Source organism: Myotis brandtii, unplaced genomic scaffold (assembly GCF_000412655.1).
Source record: "Myotis brandtii unplaced genomic scaffold, ASM41265v1 scaffold339, whole genome shotgun sequence".
In the NCBI taxonomy this organism is placed as follows: Eukaryota; Metazoa; Chordata; class Mammalia; order Chiroptera; family Vespertilionidae; genus Myotis; species Myotis brandtii.
The window spans coordinates 1020084-1037341 of NW_005363061.1; the positions used below are offsets into that span (position 1 = coordinate 1020084).

The 17258-nt window shown below is 41.8% G+C and overlaps 1 protein-coding gene across 1 annotated transcript; it reads right to left on the reverse strand.

The window, feature by feature from the left end:
• Positions 1-5472: 5472 nt before the first annotated feature.
• ADSL (adenylosuccinate lyase) lies at positions 5473-16910 on the reverse strand. The gene is made up of 12 exons (XM_014543844.1): positions 16685-16910; positions 15848-15892; positions 15434-15513; positions 12805-12976; positions 12558-12604; positions 11891-11981; positions 11630-11699; positions 11338-11485; positions 9497-9587; positions 7901-7990; positions 7253-7429; positions 5473-5726 (listed from the first exon to the last, which is right to left on the reverse strand). Exons 1-12 carry the CDS (start codon positions 16847-16849, stop codon positions 5640-5642), a joined length of 1263 nt encoding a protein of 420 aa, XP_014399330.1. The 5' UTR covers positions 16850-16910; the 3' UTR covers positions 5473-5639.
• Positions 16911-17258: the final 348 nt, after the last annotated feature.

Here is a 17258-nt window from a genome sequence, read left to right on the forward strand (position 1 = left end):
ACTTTACAAAGCACTTCCATGCAATTCACAACACTCAAAGCACGGTGAGTTTTATCATTTGAATTTTACAGAGGACTTGGTCAAAATAGAGAGAATTACTGACAGAGCAGGGATCTGAACCGTTTCTGTGGCCAAGTTCATTTTTCTTCCCAACCACACTAGCTCTTACAAATTCTGCTCTTAAAAAAAAAAAAAAATGCCTTCCTGATACACCAAGGTTGCAGGTTCAATCCCTAGTCAGGACACATACAAGAATCAACCAATAATGTATTATAAATAGAACAATAAATCAATGTCTCCTCCCCCTCTCTCTCTTCCCACCCTTCCCTCCTCTCTCTAAAACCAATCAATATTTTTTTTTAAATGCCAGAGGAATGAAATCCAGCCTCTTTAGTGTGGTAACATCCCTTTTCTCTCATATCACAACTGTTAAGGGCTATTATTTCTTAAATATATCTTTATTGGAAAAACAATTTTAGTTGTAAGGTAAACTGAAGTGTCAGAACAGCTGAGTAACGCTAGTTTCAGCATAGGCCCCTTAGGTTTTTGCAATGAAGCATTAGCATTTTGTCTTTGCCTACTTTCCCTACAGACTTAATAGGGAACTAAGGACTTGTCACCCCACATTCTAATTAAACATTTGTCAGAGATTAATACCCAGCAGGAGATAGACTAGCTACCAATTCTATAAAACATACTTTTTATAAATGCTGTGTAAGAATACGACATACACATTTAGCCTCCATTAGACAAGAGGGAGAAAGAAAAATGCTGAATTATTGGGTTCCTAGGACAGCATCCACGGCAAGGCCCCTATTAATTCATGCCACAGAAAGGGTGGATGGGGAGCAGGTGGGAAAAGCAGCATCTGCCTCATGAAGAGTGAGTTACAAGCTGCTAAAACCCTGCAGTGTGGGTTTCTTGTTGAAGTTACATCTCAGGAGCACCTTTTCTGGGTGGAGCTTAGTGACCTTTACATGTGTTCAGATGTTGAATTCCGTATGTCCCATTACTGAGGAGCCATTCATCACTCTGTGTAGTCGGCTTCCTGCCCTGGAACCACAGCTCCAGGAGGGTAGACTGTCTTGCTCACCACTATTCCTAGTACACAGTCGGGTGCTGAAAAATACCTGTTAAAGTATGAAACCTGGATCAGAAGCAAATTATTTTGTAAATACTTCCTTCCAGGTTATCACTAAAGAAATAAAGCTTTCCAAATGTGAAGTATATTTTATTTTATTTTATTTTTTGCACTGTTCCCGGAGGTACTGCAATACCGGGTCGATGCGTGGAGTGGACCGAGGAAGCTCCTATTCCATCTCCCTGATCCAAAAATACATTTAATATAATGTCCTCGGATAGAGGACGTATCAGATATTAAACTGATAAGAACAGATACTACACTTGATCTTAGCCAAAAGGCCGAGAAGCGACTAAAGTATATTTTATTTTACCCCCTATTTTTCCTTGAAAGAAATGAGCAATTTATTTAAGGAACTATGGTGTGAATCCTTCTGAGATGTTATTTGGATTTCTGCATTACTTTATTTTTAAGATACATTTTTACTGATTTCAGAGAGGAAAGAAGAAATAGAAATATCAATGATGAGAGCAAATCATTGATTGGCTGCCTCCTGCATGCCCCACACTGGGGATTGAGCCTGCAACCTGGGCATGTGCCCTCACCTGGAATTGAACTGTGACTTGCTGGCTCATAGGTCGACACTCAAACACTGAGCCACACAACTGGGCTCTGCATTATGTATTTTAAATAAATTTGGTTTGTACTCTTACAACCGGCACTCTCCTAATCACAACTTTTAAAGATAGCTGATTATTAAAGTTTAAAACCTCAGAAGAGGTTTAATAGTTTCTCATTGTTTTAAATGTTTATGTCCTAGAGCCATAGCAATGAAAGGCTAGATCGCTCATGGATGGAAACTGATTGGAGGCCTTCATGGTTCATCTCCTTCCCAGTCTCACTTGTGACCACTTAAAATCATATTCAATATGAGCTTATTTCCTAAGAAAACCCTTATGGGGATTATGGACCGGGGTCTACAGAAGTTCCCAAAGATATCTTCAAACCCCTCCTTCCTTGCTATCCTGGGCTGAGATGTTGCCTAACCACAATTTCTGACCCACTATAGAAGAGGAAGGCCTAATAACACCACAAATATAGGAGAACTGGCAGAACCAAGTACAGAGTCAGAATCTGAAAGGGCAGGTCAAACTTCGCTTTTCTAAGGCTAAAGGGCCCTGGTATATAAGATACACAGGGCCTCTTATTTTCATCCACCCACCCATTTCTCATTTAACCTTTTGACCAAGTAGTTCACCTGCAGATCATCTTGTCTTCTTGACGAGCTCATCTTGAAAGCTGGGCCAGTAACGCAGCTGTTTCTTCTTGAGCTTGGACTTTTTATGAAGGCAAATTTATACCCACACTCACCACTTATACCATTTTTTCCAGAAATGTGGCCTCTAAGAATTTCACTGTACACATCATTTAATAAGTTAAGGACAAGGTCACTCAGATCCAGAATGGAAAACCAAATTGTTTTGACTTCGTTACATTCAGAATTAAATTTATGAGCTAGATTTTGTGTTCATTAGACTACATCTCTTATAAAGAAAATACCTTCATATATATGAATTCCCATATTTGAAATGTTATAGATAAAATGTAATTTCTCTTCCAAATGGGATCTTGGAATAGAAAAAGGACATGAGCTAAACACTAAGGACTTTAATAATGTATCAGTATTGGTTCATTAATTATGACATTGGTACCATACAAATATATTAATAATAGAGGAAACCAAGTGTGGGGTATACGGGAATATTGTACTATCTTTGCAATTTTCCTGTAAATCCAAACTTCTAAAATTTAAAGTTTATTTAAATAAAAATTGCATTAAGAACTTGAAAAAATACACAAAAACAAAATGAAAACCACCTGAACTCATTATCCAAGAAACCACACTTGATATTTCATTATGTAGCTTTCCAACATCTTTAACTTTTTTTCTATTTAATTTCTGACTCATTCCCTAATCTCTAGGTGGTTCCAGTTCAGGATATACTCTCTTCCATGGCAGGCAAACCAACCAACAGCAGCACCAAGTCTCAGCCGGCTCCCTGGCTGACCAGAGAGGAAAGTTGGTGAATCCTCCTGGGCTCAGAAAGGAAGACATTTTCAGATGCCTTCTTTGTGTCACTTCGCGATGCCACTGCAGTCACTGAACCTCTCATCCACCCAGGATTTGTGTCACCATTCAGGAGGCACCTGTCATCAGGCTCTCCTGGTCATTTTTTTTTTTTGTAATTTCCTCCTCCCTGCCCCCTCCGCCACTCCTTCTCTCCTGGTTATTAAATGAAATCTACCACATTCAGGAGCACCTGTCATCAGGCTCTCCTGGTCATTTTTTTTTTTTGTAATTTCCTCCTCCCTGCCCCCTCCGCCACTCCTTCTCTCCTGGTTATTAAATGAAATCTACCATCTGCCAGGGAAAGGGAAAAGGGGGGCAGTAAAGTGTCCAGGACTCTGAATGCAGGTGAACAGAAGCCAGTTGTCTTAGGGTTTGTCCAGACCCTGGTTTCTGGATGGTTCAGATCCTAGTTTGCATCACTGGCTAACTGAATTAAACCTAATTTTGAGAAGGCATGGATGTTCTCTCTTCTCAAACTTCAGCCCATCCAAATGCCTTTAATCAAAATGCTAAATGGGAAAATAAGATAACAAAATTGCACTTAAAAAGTATAACACAAATATATAAAAATGAGAATGAAAGAGGAAAGAAGAAACACACAACAAAACAATGTACCCATTCAAATAGCCCAGGATCACCAATCACAAGTTCAGAAATCCAACAGAATTGTCAGAACAAGACTGTCAAGATCTTACTTCCTCTGAGGAAATTTATTAACTAAACTCCATGGTATCGGATATCCCCAGTGTGTCTATGTAATAGAAATCCTCTGATTACAGATACACTGATGGTAGCTGCTTCCTCTGAAGTGGCCCACACTAGAGAAGTAGAGTGACTGATCAGAGCCCAGTGACTTAATTCCTTGTGCCAGACCCGATTTAAACATCCCGAGAGGAATAACAAATTGTTTCTGAAAGAGTTGAAATGTCATGTGGCTCCACACCATCCACGCTTGCTACACTGAACTGTATTATAAAATTGGTTTTCAAGATTGCCTTAGTCTCCTTTCTTTCCAATAAATTGAGCTCTTTACTTCTACCTTTGAATAGATACAAACGGAGAGAATTAAGCCTCTCCTCCCTCAAAACATTCCCATTCCTGACAACTAGGGAGTCTTCTGTTTGACCTGAAAGGGTGGGTGGGGGAAGAATCACTAACTTTTAGCATCTCCAATGTCTGGGTCCAAACCAGCCTGACTCTCAACAATGGGTACTGGTCTCAGTTGTGTCTCTTGGGACAACAGATAATTAAGTCATGCTTCCTCCTCACAACCGTATTTGAAGCACTAAGTTTTCTCTTACAGGATAAAGAGCCCTAACATTCCTTCACCACTCATGACAAGGTCTTCTTTGGAAGCTGGCTCTCCAATGATCTGTTCCTCAAACTGGCCGTCCAAAATTGAACAAAATACCATGAGTGTGGAACAGTAAGACTGGTGAGTTTTTTGGACACATACCATTAACACACCCTAAAATGGTCTTATCTCACTGGCAACCCTTTCTGGTTCATACTGAGTCTAAGGTTAACTTATTCACATTTATCTTAATTTTTTCTTCTTAGTTTTGGCCACATCAAATCAGCTTTTTTAAGGTTAGATGAAATCTTAGTTATTTATCAAATAAATGTATTGGTTAATTCTCCTAGTTTTGTGTCATTTACAAATCTGATAAAGAAGCTTTCTTCTCCCCAGCTATGCTGAAAAATTATGTAGAGGCACGGCTAGTGATAGAGAGCTGTGACCTAACACTAGTGCCCCCCCTTCCAGTGGAGATAATCCATAATCTATCTTCTTTAGCTACAGCCAATTCAACAAACTATCAGTTTGTGTAACCAGGATTAAAGATTGTCAAAGGCCTTGATGAAATCAATATTCCCTATTGGCTTTTACTTGATATATAAAAGCCTTACCAAAAGATGAAGTAAGGTCAGGTACAATCTGAGCTGAGTAAGCCTGATGATCAAATCAGTTTCTTTGAGAACTTATTATATCTCCAAATTTCATTACTTATTTTAGCCAAACATAACTGAAATAAAGATATCCAACCACACTGAGTCACTGAATCCAGGTTACTTTGCGTCTTAGACCCAGATCAAATTTACCTTCAAAAGAGAGGACTAGGAACTTTACTAACTTGAAATCAAGTGAACGTGTGAAAAGGACTAGATTAGAGGGAAAATACGCCTCGAAAGAACAGAGGGTGAACTATGAGCTACATTTATTATGTAAGTCTGTTTTGCTATAAAAAAAAAAACAACAGAGTCCAACTACAACGCAGTTTATTTCTGCTTTTTAAACCTTGAGAAATGTGAAAGTGCCACAGAAAGAAAACAGTGCTATAGTAACTTAAGGTAACAATTTTTGAGGTAAAATAAGGCACTAAAGTTAACAGAGCCAACAATGACTTTTTGTTTAATTCTCTTCCAACTCTACAGACATAATTCTGCTTTCACCTTCATTACATGTTCATATGGTTTTAACAGGGGATAAACCTCCTCTTCTAAGAATCTCCGTACCTGCCAAAAAGGAAAGCAAATATGAAACAAAACATTAAGATGTCAGTTTTGCTAATACTTTTTCAATGTCAGTTTATATCACTGAGACCTAATTTGATAAAGAATTTACTCCACCATTGAGCTATTTTTCTCAATTGCCTGTCAGAATTCTCTCCCTAGACACAGGCAGCTTAGCCACCATGCCCGCATATGCTATCCTTCCAAGCTGTGTTTTCAGTGGGTCTCACCATTCTCCACCCAGTCACCCAAGCTACAATCATCACTGCTTCTTCCCGCCCCTCATTCAGCCAGCTGCCAAGTGCTTACGCTTCTAAGAGCTTCAAATCTCTCCCCTTGCCTGTAACAGCCACTGCCTTGGCTCAAAGCCCTCATCATCCAGTGCTTGGCCCATGCAGCAGCCTCCTTGTTGGCCTCCCTACCTCCTGTTTAAGTCTTTCAAATCCACAACTCCAGAGTGATTTGAATATAAATGATAAACTCTTGCCTGTCTTCCACTTTAAATCCTATAACTACTTCTGGGGCACTTGATATGCCATCAAATGACTGCAATTTCTCTCTCCAATGTTGGACATATCCTCTCAGACGGGTGACCCCAGGTTAACTCTTACTTGGCCCTAAGATTCAGCTCAGATGTCATGCTGTCCAAGAAGTCTTCACCACCTTCTACTATTCTAGGGTTATGTCATCCTTTGTGATCCCCCAAAAGATGTGCTTCCCTCAATTCCTGTGTGTACTGCTTGGTATTATAATGAACTATTTACAAGTCTTCGCTAAGTTTTGAGCTCCCTGAAGAATCTAACATCTTTAAAGCCCCTACATTAAAACATACTGAGTACTTGGGTCTGCACTTGATAAATGCTTCTGAATCGACTCTTGTGGTCCCCAAAAGACCAAGAGGAAAAATGACAAACACTTACTGAAACATACTATGCACCAAGCATCATGCTAGGCCTTTCGATCTCATATCCCTTTATGAGATGTATATTTTTATCTTGTCAGTCAGTAAATGCCAGAAATCAGGACTGAACTCAGATCTACCAGATAAAACCCTATTGTTGTCCATTACACCACATTCTCTAGACCAGTGGCTGGCAAACTGCGGCTTGCGAGCCACATGCGGCTCTTTGGCCCCTTGAGTGTGGCTCTTACACAAAATACCGACTTCTGCGCATGGGCCATGAAGTTTCAATCGCACTGTACGTGCGCGCCCACACGTGGTATTTTGTGGAAGAGCCACACTCAAGGGGCCAAAGAGCCGTATGTGGCTCTCGAGCCGCAGTTTGCCGACCACGGCTCTAGACCAAAGGAGAATTCAGAGAAATCCACACAGAAAATACTTAAGACAGCTCAAACAACCAAAATTTTACAGTCTAGCCAGCAACCTGCTTCGAATTCTAATTGGCCGCATTCACATCACACCTCCCACAGACTGGAAACATTCCCGTATTCCAGGTTCTGCAGCCCAGCAGTATAAAAAGATGGCATTTGGGAAGACTGCAGCTCCACCGAAGTGCTCCGATGCTTACCTGTTGGGAGGCACGCCCAGTGAAAGAGGAAGGATCCAGTAAACGGTCCAACTGGGAGTGAATGGGACTGAAGTAGGCATCGGCGAGGATTCGCTCTATGAGGTCATTGTCGCCTCCTTCCTGCTTGACCACAGCAGCTGCCTGCTGGGAGAGCACTCTAATTTTCTCATGGCAATCCTGGAAGACAGTGAGGCATTGTTGGTTCACCACTAACAGGGCATCTGAACGCCTTGATAAGTCACCGACACTTCACATCCACACTGTCTCTGGCTGGTACACAAAGCCCCTCCAGGCTGAGGAGGTTCCCCTTACAGTCTGACTCCAAGATCTTGACTCTAACCACAACCCAGGACAGGGCAGGCTCCTCTAAAGCTCTGAACCATCTCTCTGTGTCCTGCCTACTTCCCATCACTTCCTATGGAAATTCATACCTAAGAGCGGACCTTTTCTACAAGGGATTGATTCACTTTTAATAAACTGAGTCTACACAATCACCCTCCAGAATAAGCTCATTTTACAACAGAATATGGTCACTGTTCTGTACCAATACTGTGACTGAAGGTAATGACAGAATCTCCTTCCTTCACCCACTCCTCTTCAGGACGAAGGGTGCACTCAATTCATCCAGCAGCACAAGGAGTTACAAACCTGGCGGTTACCCCCGGCTTTCACCATGGCCATGATGATGTTCTCTGTGGCCATGAAAGGCAGCTCTTGCCGAATGCGCCGCTCAATTACCTAGAAGAATGAATGAAAGGCCTCAAAGTTGCAAAGTCATATACACAGTAAGATATCAACTATGACCAGCAAAATGCACATCAGGGTCATGAATTAAATCTATACCATATGTTTAATTTTTCTTTAAAAAAATTTTTTTTATTGATTCTGGGGAGGAAACACTGATTTTGTTGTTCCACTTACGTATGCATTCATTGGTTGGCCTGACCAGAGATCGAACCCGCAACCTTAGCGTATCAGAACGACACTCTAACCAGCTGAGCTACCAGGCCAGGGCTTAATTTTTCTTAATAATCCAGATATTTGATTTTAAAAAAATATATTGATTTAAGAAAGAAATATTGATTTAAGAAACTTTAAAAAGTTGCTTCATTGAAAACAATTCCTAAAACCTCAACTGTTAAATTTCAGTGCCATTGCAAGAGCCAAGTATCTGACGGGAATGAACACACCTGCCTCAGGCGCTTAAAAACAGGCAAAGGGGGTTCCAAGATGGCGGCGGGTTAAATGGAAGCTACACTGACACTCTCCCACGACCAAACTGGAATTACAGCTAAGACAGAAAAATCATCCTGAATAACCACTGAAGACCAGCTGGAGAGAACCCTCACAACCAACGATGTAAAGAAGAGGCCACATTGAGAATGCTTTCTACATGAAGCTTGAACGTTGTTTTTGAGAAAAAATGTTACTTTATGAAAATAACAATTAAAAAGCAAAAACAAAAACAACAAAAAAATAGGCAAAGGGATGCCCTGGCTGGTGTGGTGAAGTGGTTAAAGCGTCGGCCTGTGTACAGAAGGGTCACAGATTTGATTCCCAGTCAAGGGCATGTACCTGGATTGCAGGTTCGATCCCTGGCCCCAGTAAGGGGCGCATGTAGGAGGCAACCAATCGATGTGTGTCTCTTACGTCGATGTTTCTCTTTTTCTTTTTCTTTTTAAAATATATTTTATTGATTTTTTACAGAGAGGATGGGAGAGGGATAGAGAGTTAGAAACATCCATGAGAGAAAAACATCCATCAGCTGCCTCCTGCACACCCCCTACTGGGGATGTGCCCGCAACCAAGGTACATGCCCTTGACTGGAATCGAACCTGGGACTCTTCAGTCCACAGGCCGACACTCTAGCCACTGATTCTCTGCCCACCCCGCCCCCCTTCCCCATTCTCTCTAAAAATCAATGGAAAAAAATCCTCAGGTGAGGATTAACAAACAGGCTAAGGGAACAGTCTACTCTGCCAGTCACACCAGACCTGATGATTCTTGCTGGTAGACTGTTTCAAAGTACTTTTCCCCATTTTCTAGAAACATGTCTATAAACTCCACATGTTTGTTCCCTAGAGCTCATGTCACAACCTGAAGAATGAGCTCCTGTTGGGAAGAACTACTGGATCACACTATAGCTGCCCCAACATACCCAGTCCAGAGCAGGAAAAGGTTACACTCCCCTTCCCACACTCCAACCCCTCCCTAATATTTTGCTTTTTAATTGAGGCCTCTTACTTTGGGGTACACCACCAGTCCTTCAGAAATGTTCTGCAATGTATTCAATATAGTATCTGCAGTGAGAAATGCTTCGGCCAAACAGATACGTCTAGAAAACAAACAGCCAATTCAGTTATCTCTTTAAACAAATAACAATTTCAGTGAAATGTACGGTGTGTCCCAAGCAGTCCTATTGACTTCTCATGTCATATGTGCTATTTGGACAATTTCCTTCATTCTCCGACTTCAACAACCTCAATATCCTGACAACCCTCCAATCTATCGCCTCTTGTCCAGACCACCTGCCCAAGCGCCAGACCATATACTCAAAGAGCTCCACCTGGTTGATCCATAGGTATCTCAAACCCCACACTGAATTCAGCCACTTTTCCACTGCCTCCTGCTCACCTTCTCAAAACTGCTCTCTCCCGCCCTGTGGCTCCTGGCTCAGTAAACAGCACTAGCACATCATCACCAATCTTAACACTCACTCCATCAACCACCAAGGCTGGCCCTGGCTCATCTGCCACTGTTTTATGTCTACATTCTTCCTCTCCATTCACGTGGCCACTGTGCCAGTGTAGACTTGGATTTTTAAAATAGCCTCCTAGTGCCCTAACTGGTTTGGCTCAGTGGATAGAGCATCGGCCTGCAGACTGAAGGGTCCCGGGTTCAATTCCGGTCAGGGGCATGTGCCTTGGTTTCGGGCGCAGCCCCAGTGTGGGGTGTGCAGGAGGCGGCCGATCGATGTTTCTCTCTCATCGATGTTTCTAACTCTCTATCCCTCTCCCTTCCTCTCTGTAAAAAAATCAATAAAATATATTTAAAAATAAAATAAAATAAAATAAAATAGCCTCCTAGCCCCGCTGGCATGGCTCAGTGGTTGAGCTTCGACCTATGAATGAGAAAGTCACGGTTCAATTCCCAGTTAGGGAACATGCCCAGGTTGTTGGCTAGATCCCCAGTGTAGGGCGTGCAGGAGGCAGCCAACTGATGCTTCTCTCTCATCACTGATGTTTCTATCCTTCACTCCCTCCCTCTCTGTAATCAATAAAAAATATTTTAAAAATAAAATAGCCTCGTAACTTGTTCTGACTAGATTAATGTCCCCTTATAACTGAATGTCCTAATTGTTGCAGGGTGTTTTAGTGGGCATATCTCACTAGGTCACACCCTGCTAAAAAGTATTCAACGGCTGATTTCTGAATGAGAGTACATGTCACATTTCCATAGGTAAACCCTGGGTTACGCAGAGACCCCAAAAAGCTAGCTTTAACTATGTATCCTCTACTCAAGAAATCCCAGTACAATGCAAGCAAACCAGTGTAATGTGAATCTGCTTTAAATAAGTACATACATACAGTAGAAAACCACATACATGTTGAAATTACTTCTGACCCACCGCACACCTCATTAACATGCCATTGTGCCAGGCACCACAGCTGACATCTACCTGCCTTCAGAACATTAGCTAAACTCCTTTTCAGGGCCTATAACACCCTTCATCAACTGGCTACCATCCCTATCGGTCCACCTCATCTCATGCCACATATAGACTTCATTCCCCAGTGCCTATCAGTAACTCAGTTTATTCCGTAAAATGTCCTTCTTCTGTCTTTGGGCTTTTATCCATGTTCCGATCTTGTCTTATGTGTCTTTTAAAAATGTCTATTTATTTCTTAAGTCTTAAGCATTTCCCTGACTCCTCACAAAGAGTACCCTGTCCACACTTTGATCCTAACACTTATCACACCGTTCTTTCTATATTCTTGCCTCCCAGCGAGACTCCAGGCTCCCTGGGGACAATGAGAAATGCAGATACTCAAAACATGCTTCTGTGACATCCCCACTCCACTGACCGATTGGCACTATCATCCAGCGTGCGTTCAAACCATTGCACAGATGCCGTCTGCAGCGGGTCCATGATCAGGGTCATGAGGTGACGGGCAAGGCTGCAGCACCGCTCTGAGCGCATCGGGTTCCGCTTGTATGGCATCGCACTGGAGCCTGCCCACATACAAAGACAAGAAGCAAAGGCAGAAAGACTTCAGAGGAGGGTGAGAGCCTGCGCATGCTGGCGGGTGAGCCATTAACACACGCCTGCAAGCCTGGCAGCGCCTCTGCGGTGTGCCAATCTTCACACACACTCACCAATCTGTTGTTTCTCAAAGGGTTCCTCCAGCTCCTTGAGGTTTGCCAGGAGTCGTATGTCAGTGCAGATCTGAGGAAAAGCAGGGGTGGAGGCATCACCCCACACTCTTGAATGCAGGAATCTGGGGGCAGGGACTAGGGCCCCAAATTGTTCAAAATGACACCTGACATCGCTTGAGCGACGTAAGTCAGTCTGAGGCTGACTGGTCTGTCTGTGGTGTCCAAAGCTCTCATCCCACCCCACCAGCTGCCACCACTCACCTTGTGCACCGAAGCCCCCAAGCTAGCCAGCACAGACAGCACCTCAATATCCACTTTTCGTGTATAGGTCTGCCCTGTGATGATGAAAGCCCTAGAAATAAATAGAAAAGAGCCTTAAGTGGAAATATTTCAAAATGTGACTGTGTCAAAAAAAAAGAACAAAAACAGACCCTAAGTGAACGCTTGGTCTCACTGGTATATGTCACATTCGGCCCAGAGGCCCTGATAACGAGTTACTGGAACAAACTGCTCTTCCACCCTTTTCACTAACACCAGTCAGCTCCTGCCCCAAGAAGGAAAACGGTCCATGCGCCCATGTCCTGCTGCAGCCTGAAGGATGTGCCTGGAAGGAGCCACAGTGGAGCCCGGTGGCCCTCAATGGAAATGGCCAGGTTTAACTAATGCACTGGAGGCCTCAGTAAATAAACAAAAACAGCAACATGGGTAAGGCTATTATTCTAAACATCTCAGAAGTAAAAGTTTCCTTTTTCTTTACAGATTGTAAGAAAATAGAATCCAGGCTATAAGAAAATAAACCCCAGGCAAGTGATGGAGGAAATGGGTGGAAAGGAAAACGCCAAAAAAGTCAGGGTCAAATCTACAGATACAGTGAGCACAGGCCGTTCATCATTTACTAGGGAGACCAGCCCTTTCCCCATTTACCTACCTCTTAAATCCTGCCTTTTCTGTCACCAACTTGTCAAGCTGCTCTACCTTGGAAAGAAAAGACATCCCTATAGTAATCCAGGGGTGTCTAGTATGAGAATATCTCATCCTGCGCAGACTGCGCTCCCCGTACTCCTTCCTGTTCAGATGCCACGCATCCCGAGATCGATCCCCTCCAGTCCCGGAGGTCCGCTTTTCTCTGTGCCCCACCACTGAGTTCCTGTGTCCCCAAGTCCCTCTCAGAGTACCTTCTGGTCATCTCCCTCGAAGAGCTGCAGGAAGCTGGCCTGGGTGCCAGTGGTGCCTTTCACTCCCCGGAAGCGCAGGTCATCTCGGACACGCTTCAAGTTCTGAAGATCCATGCAAAGATCTTGAATCCAAAGACAGCAACGTTTCCCAACTGTGGTCAGCTGAGCAGGCCTGGAGGCAACCCAAAGAGAACACAGGCAAGTTCCAAACCAAGAACTGACTTTCATAACAGCTTCCTTGCTTCCTCTAGTCATCACTGTTACCTCTGGGAAGAACTAAAGTAAGAGATGGACAAAACTGGAGCTAAAAACTTTGAGCAAATAATAGTTAAGGAGATTCTATGCCACTTATGAGTATTCAAAGATTACAAAGCTAAAGGGCTCCCAACACAGTTCTCTCTTCATCATCAAGAGAAAATGTACGGGCAGAGACAATGTCTGTTTTGTTGATCTCCAGACTTTGGTAAGAAATATACATACACTCATGTAAAAACCATTTGCCAAGCATCTAATGTTTTCTTGATTTTGGAAATAAAACAACAAACAAAACAGGCACCCTGTCCAATGGAGTGCACATTGTAGAGTAAACAAACAAGGTAACTGTTGATTTGTTGTGAAAAATATGAAAAAAGAAAATGAGGATGAGGACAATGGAGAATGCTACTCTAGATTGGCAATCAAGGAAGGCCTTTCTTTGTAAGGAGTCAAGACTTTATGAGAAGCAGCCATACTGTGGAGGTCCCCAAAACACACATAACCAAAGGACTCGAACATAACAGCTAATGGCTGTGTATGTAGTCTGAAGTCTAAGCCAATCCACTGCAGGTCTGTTTCTGAACATAAAACATTACAAATAAACTGCAACAATGCAGGAGTCCTAATAGATGACCTAGCCCATTCCAGATGGAATTTCTCTATTAGGCTGATGATACTGATAGATGGAGAAATCAAGAAACACCACTGGGAATGTCTCTAGCAGGCAGACCACATGCTATAATATATCTCCAAATTAATCTGAAGTAGTTTTCTTTGCTAACTCCTGCTAATAGATTACAGGTACAAGCAAAGAAATAAATGAATTTGCATGGATCTGTTCACAGCAGCATTATACATAATAGCCACAAATGGAAATGACCCAAATATCTACCAACTGATGGACAAATGTGGGTAGACTTTGAAAACACTGTGCTAAGCTTAAAAAAACACACACAAAAAACAGTCAAAAGAGATGAATATTGTATGATTTCTACTTAAATAAAATATCCACAAGAGGCAAATCCAGACAGATAATAGATTAGTGGTTGCCAGGGGCTATGGAATGGGGGAATAAGAGCGACTGCTAATAGGTACAGGTTTTTTGTGGGGTAATGAAAATATTCTCAAATTATATACTGGTGATGACTGTATAACTGTAAATATACTAAAAACGACTCAATTGTACACTAAAAGGGATGAATTTTATAATACGTGAATTATATCTCAATAAAGTTGTTTCTTTTTCATTGCAGGGACTGACACATACCGAGGAGATGCCTACACAGCTACACCATTTTCTGAGTTCCCAATGCCTGCTAACTGTGGCAGCAGATACCTCTCATTATGCTATCCCCAGCGAACACTGGAATGCCCGCAGTCCCTGAGCATCTCCAACAGATGCAGGAGAGGAAGAGAAGCTGCAACACAGGGAATGCTAGGTGTGTAGGGAGGCAGCCGAGAGGAACATTTGTCTTGGCCAAGACACACAGACACTGAGCACTGACTCCTTCACATGGACAATTTCTTCAGGTTTTTACCAATAAATACAGGCCCTAACTTTTAGGAAGATTAAACTCTACTTGGGCTTTCCTAAATTGATGATATAGGAGATGATAAACTTGTTACCATAGCAATACCCCACCAAAACATAAGGCACATGCTAATTCACCACTTCTGAACTACCATCACTCAAAACCTGCTACTCGCATTCCAAAAATCACATCATCAGCTTTTAAGCAGGTTTTTTGGAGTAATCATAAAAATATTTGCACTTTTTAAAAATAAAAAACTAAAAAAGCAGTAGAGAAAAAGATTAATTACCCTACTATCTCCTAAAGCACAGCAATCAATATTTACAGCTTGGTATAATTTCTCCCAATTTTTGTGCTATTTATATACTGTCTTTATCCCCTAACATTAACCTAAGCATGTTTCCATATTAGTCTTACCTGAATAATTTTAATGGCTGCATATTATTCCAACCTGTGGATATACTATATATCTTATTTAATTATTCCCTTATTGTGGGACATTTAGATTGTTTCCTATTATAAATATTTTAACGAAGATCTTTGTACATAAAGCTTTCCCCATAATTTGGATTACTTCCTTGGTCTAGATTCCCTAGAAGTATGAAATCAAGGGGTATGAATACTTTCTAAGGCTCCTGATACTTATTTCCCAATGCTTCCCAAATGAACTATCACATTTACTCTCTCGCCAGTACAGCATTGAGGGTAGGTATCAGGGATCTGCTTAAGCTCTGTTTTGAGATTATCCACCTCAAGGCTTCCCTGCAGAAGAACTGAACACTAAATGAAAGCCAGGTGCACATAAATAAGCCCCATTCCCAAGATGCAATCATATCACTTACTGGAAATGTGTGAAACCTAAGGTGGGAAGATCGGCTCGGTCCTTAGCAAAGTCAGCAAGCCGAGAGATCACTCGGGCAAGCTATAAGAAAGACCATGCGGTAGAAAGAGGGTGAATTCAGGTTGAGCTCATTACATAATCAGGAACTAGACTTTTACACAAGTTAATATAGAATTAGACCTCCAGCTCAATGAAGGCACAGGCATCTTTTCATTTTTGTATCCTCAAGTGCCTTAAAGAGTTCATAGCAACGAACATTTGAAAATTGAATTGACTAGAAATTAGATATAGGATCATTCACCTGAATAAATGAGCATTTATTTAGATGACTATTGTGTTGATTTACTCGTAAGTGGTGCCCATCCCCTATCACAGGGAATCCAGGGCTGGTAGGAAATTTCTGCCAACTCCTTACCTTTGGCAAAAGCAGGTCAAATGCATTTCTAAGAATAATCAGGTCCTGCAAAGGAAAATGCAATGGTCTTATATTAAACAGCTTTGCCCAGACATTATTGCTAAAACTCATTGAACTGTATATTTAAAATGGGTAAATTTATGGTATGTAAACTATACCTCAATAAAGCTGTTTTAAAATGGAGATAATAGCATCTAACTCTTATGACGGTCATGAAGAATAAATGAATCCTATATAATAAAGAGCTAATATGCTAATTACACAGAACAGCAGAACAATCGTCTGGACGACCTTCCAGACCAAGTCGGGGCTGTGAAGGCTGAGGCAAGCCGCTGTGGCTGCGAGGGCTGAGCCCCTTGCAAGAATTTCATGCATCGGGCCTCTAGTATATACATAAAGTGCTCTGAATAGTGCCAGGCACCTAGTAAACTCTTAGGAAAATATATGCTGATGCTTTTTCTAATTAAAGGTTTTGTTTAAGAATTACAATGCAACCCTTTTTTCTTTTCTGATGTAACAGTAAAGAATTGTAATGGACTTGGGAAAAATTCCTTTGGAAAATTACCTTGGTCACGAAAATGCTAAGACCTTGGGTTATGTCCAGCATGCCAATGAGTAAGCAGTATCTGCAGGTCTTAGTCTATGGAGGTGAGTAGGGGCTTATAGCTTAGACAGAAGGAATATCAAAAGCAGAAAATTCCTGAGCATTAAGATATCCCTAAAACTAAAGATCTATGGAATCACTTTCTCAAACTGGATAAAGTAAAATACAATTTGTAAATGCATTATAAATAACGACTGAGTCCTAAGTGGAAACAAAACAACATGGGTTCCTACTGTATTGTCTCCAACATAGCAGGAGGTGGCCCCAAGATGTATAATGCCGGCGGCTTTGGGACAGCAGTGGCCAAACGTGTGCACATGAGCCATCACATCATGTCGTAATTTTTTCTCTTCCTCAGCTGCCATCTTGAAGTCGATGTTGTCTAGGTTTGATTTCATCTCCTGGATTTGTTCATCTGTGATAGGCAAACCCAATGTCTGCAGGACACACAAGATAAAATAACATAACTTCAGGTGTCACAATTATTTGAATTGAAATAACACTGAGAAAAAAAAAATTGGTTCATGCTATCATTTATGCTCTCTCTCCCAATTCTTAAAATTTGGTGTACCTCAAAGTACATGGTTAGGAGGGGATGACTTTCTCAATGAATCTTGGTAAATTGTATTCTATGTAAACTCTAATATGTACGACAATGTAATTCTGATCGTTGTTCCCTCTGGCCCCATATCTCTGCTCACCCCCTCACATATTTTGGTTTCTGGGCTCAAATGTCACCTCTTCAGAGAGATCTCTTTCCTGACTCAATGTGAGACATCGTTCTGTGTCTCTCTATCCCTTCGCCTG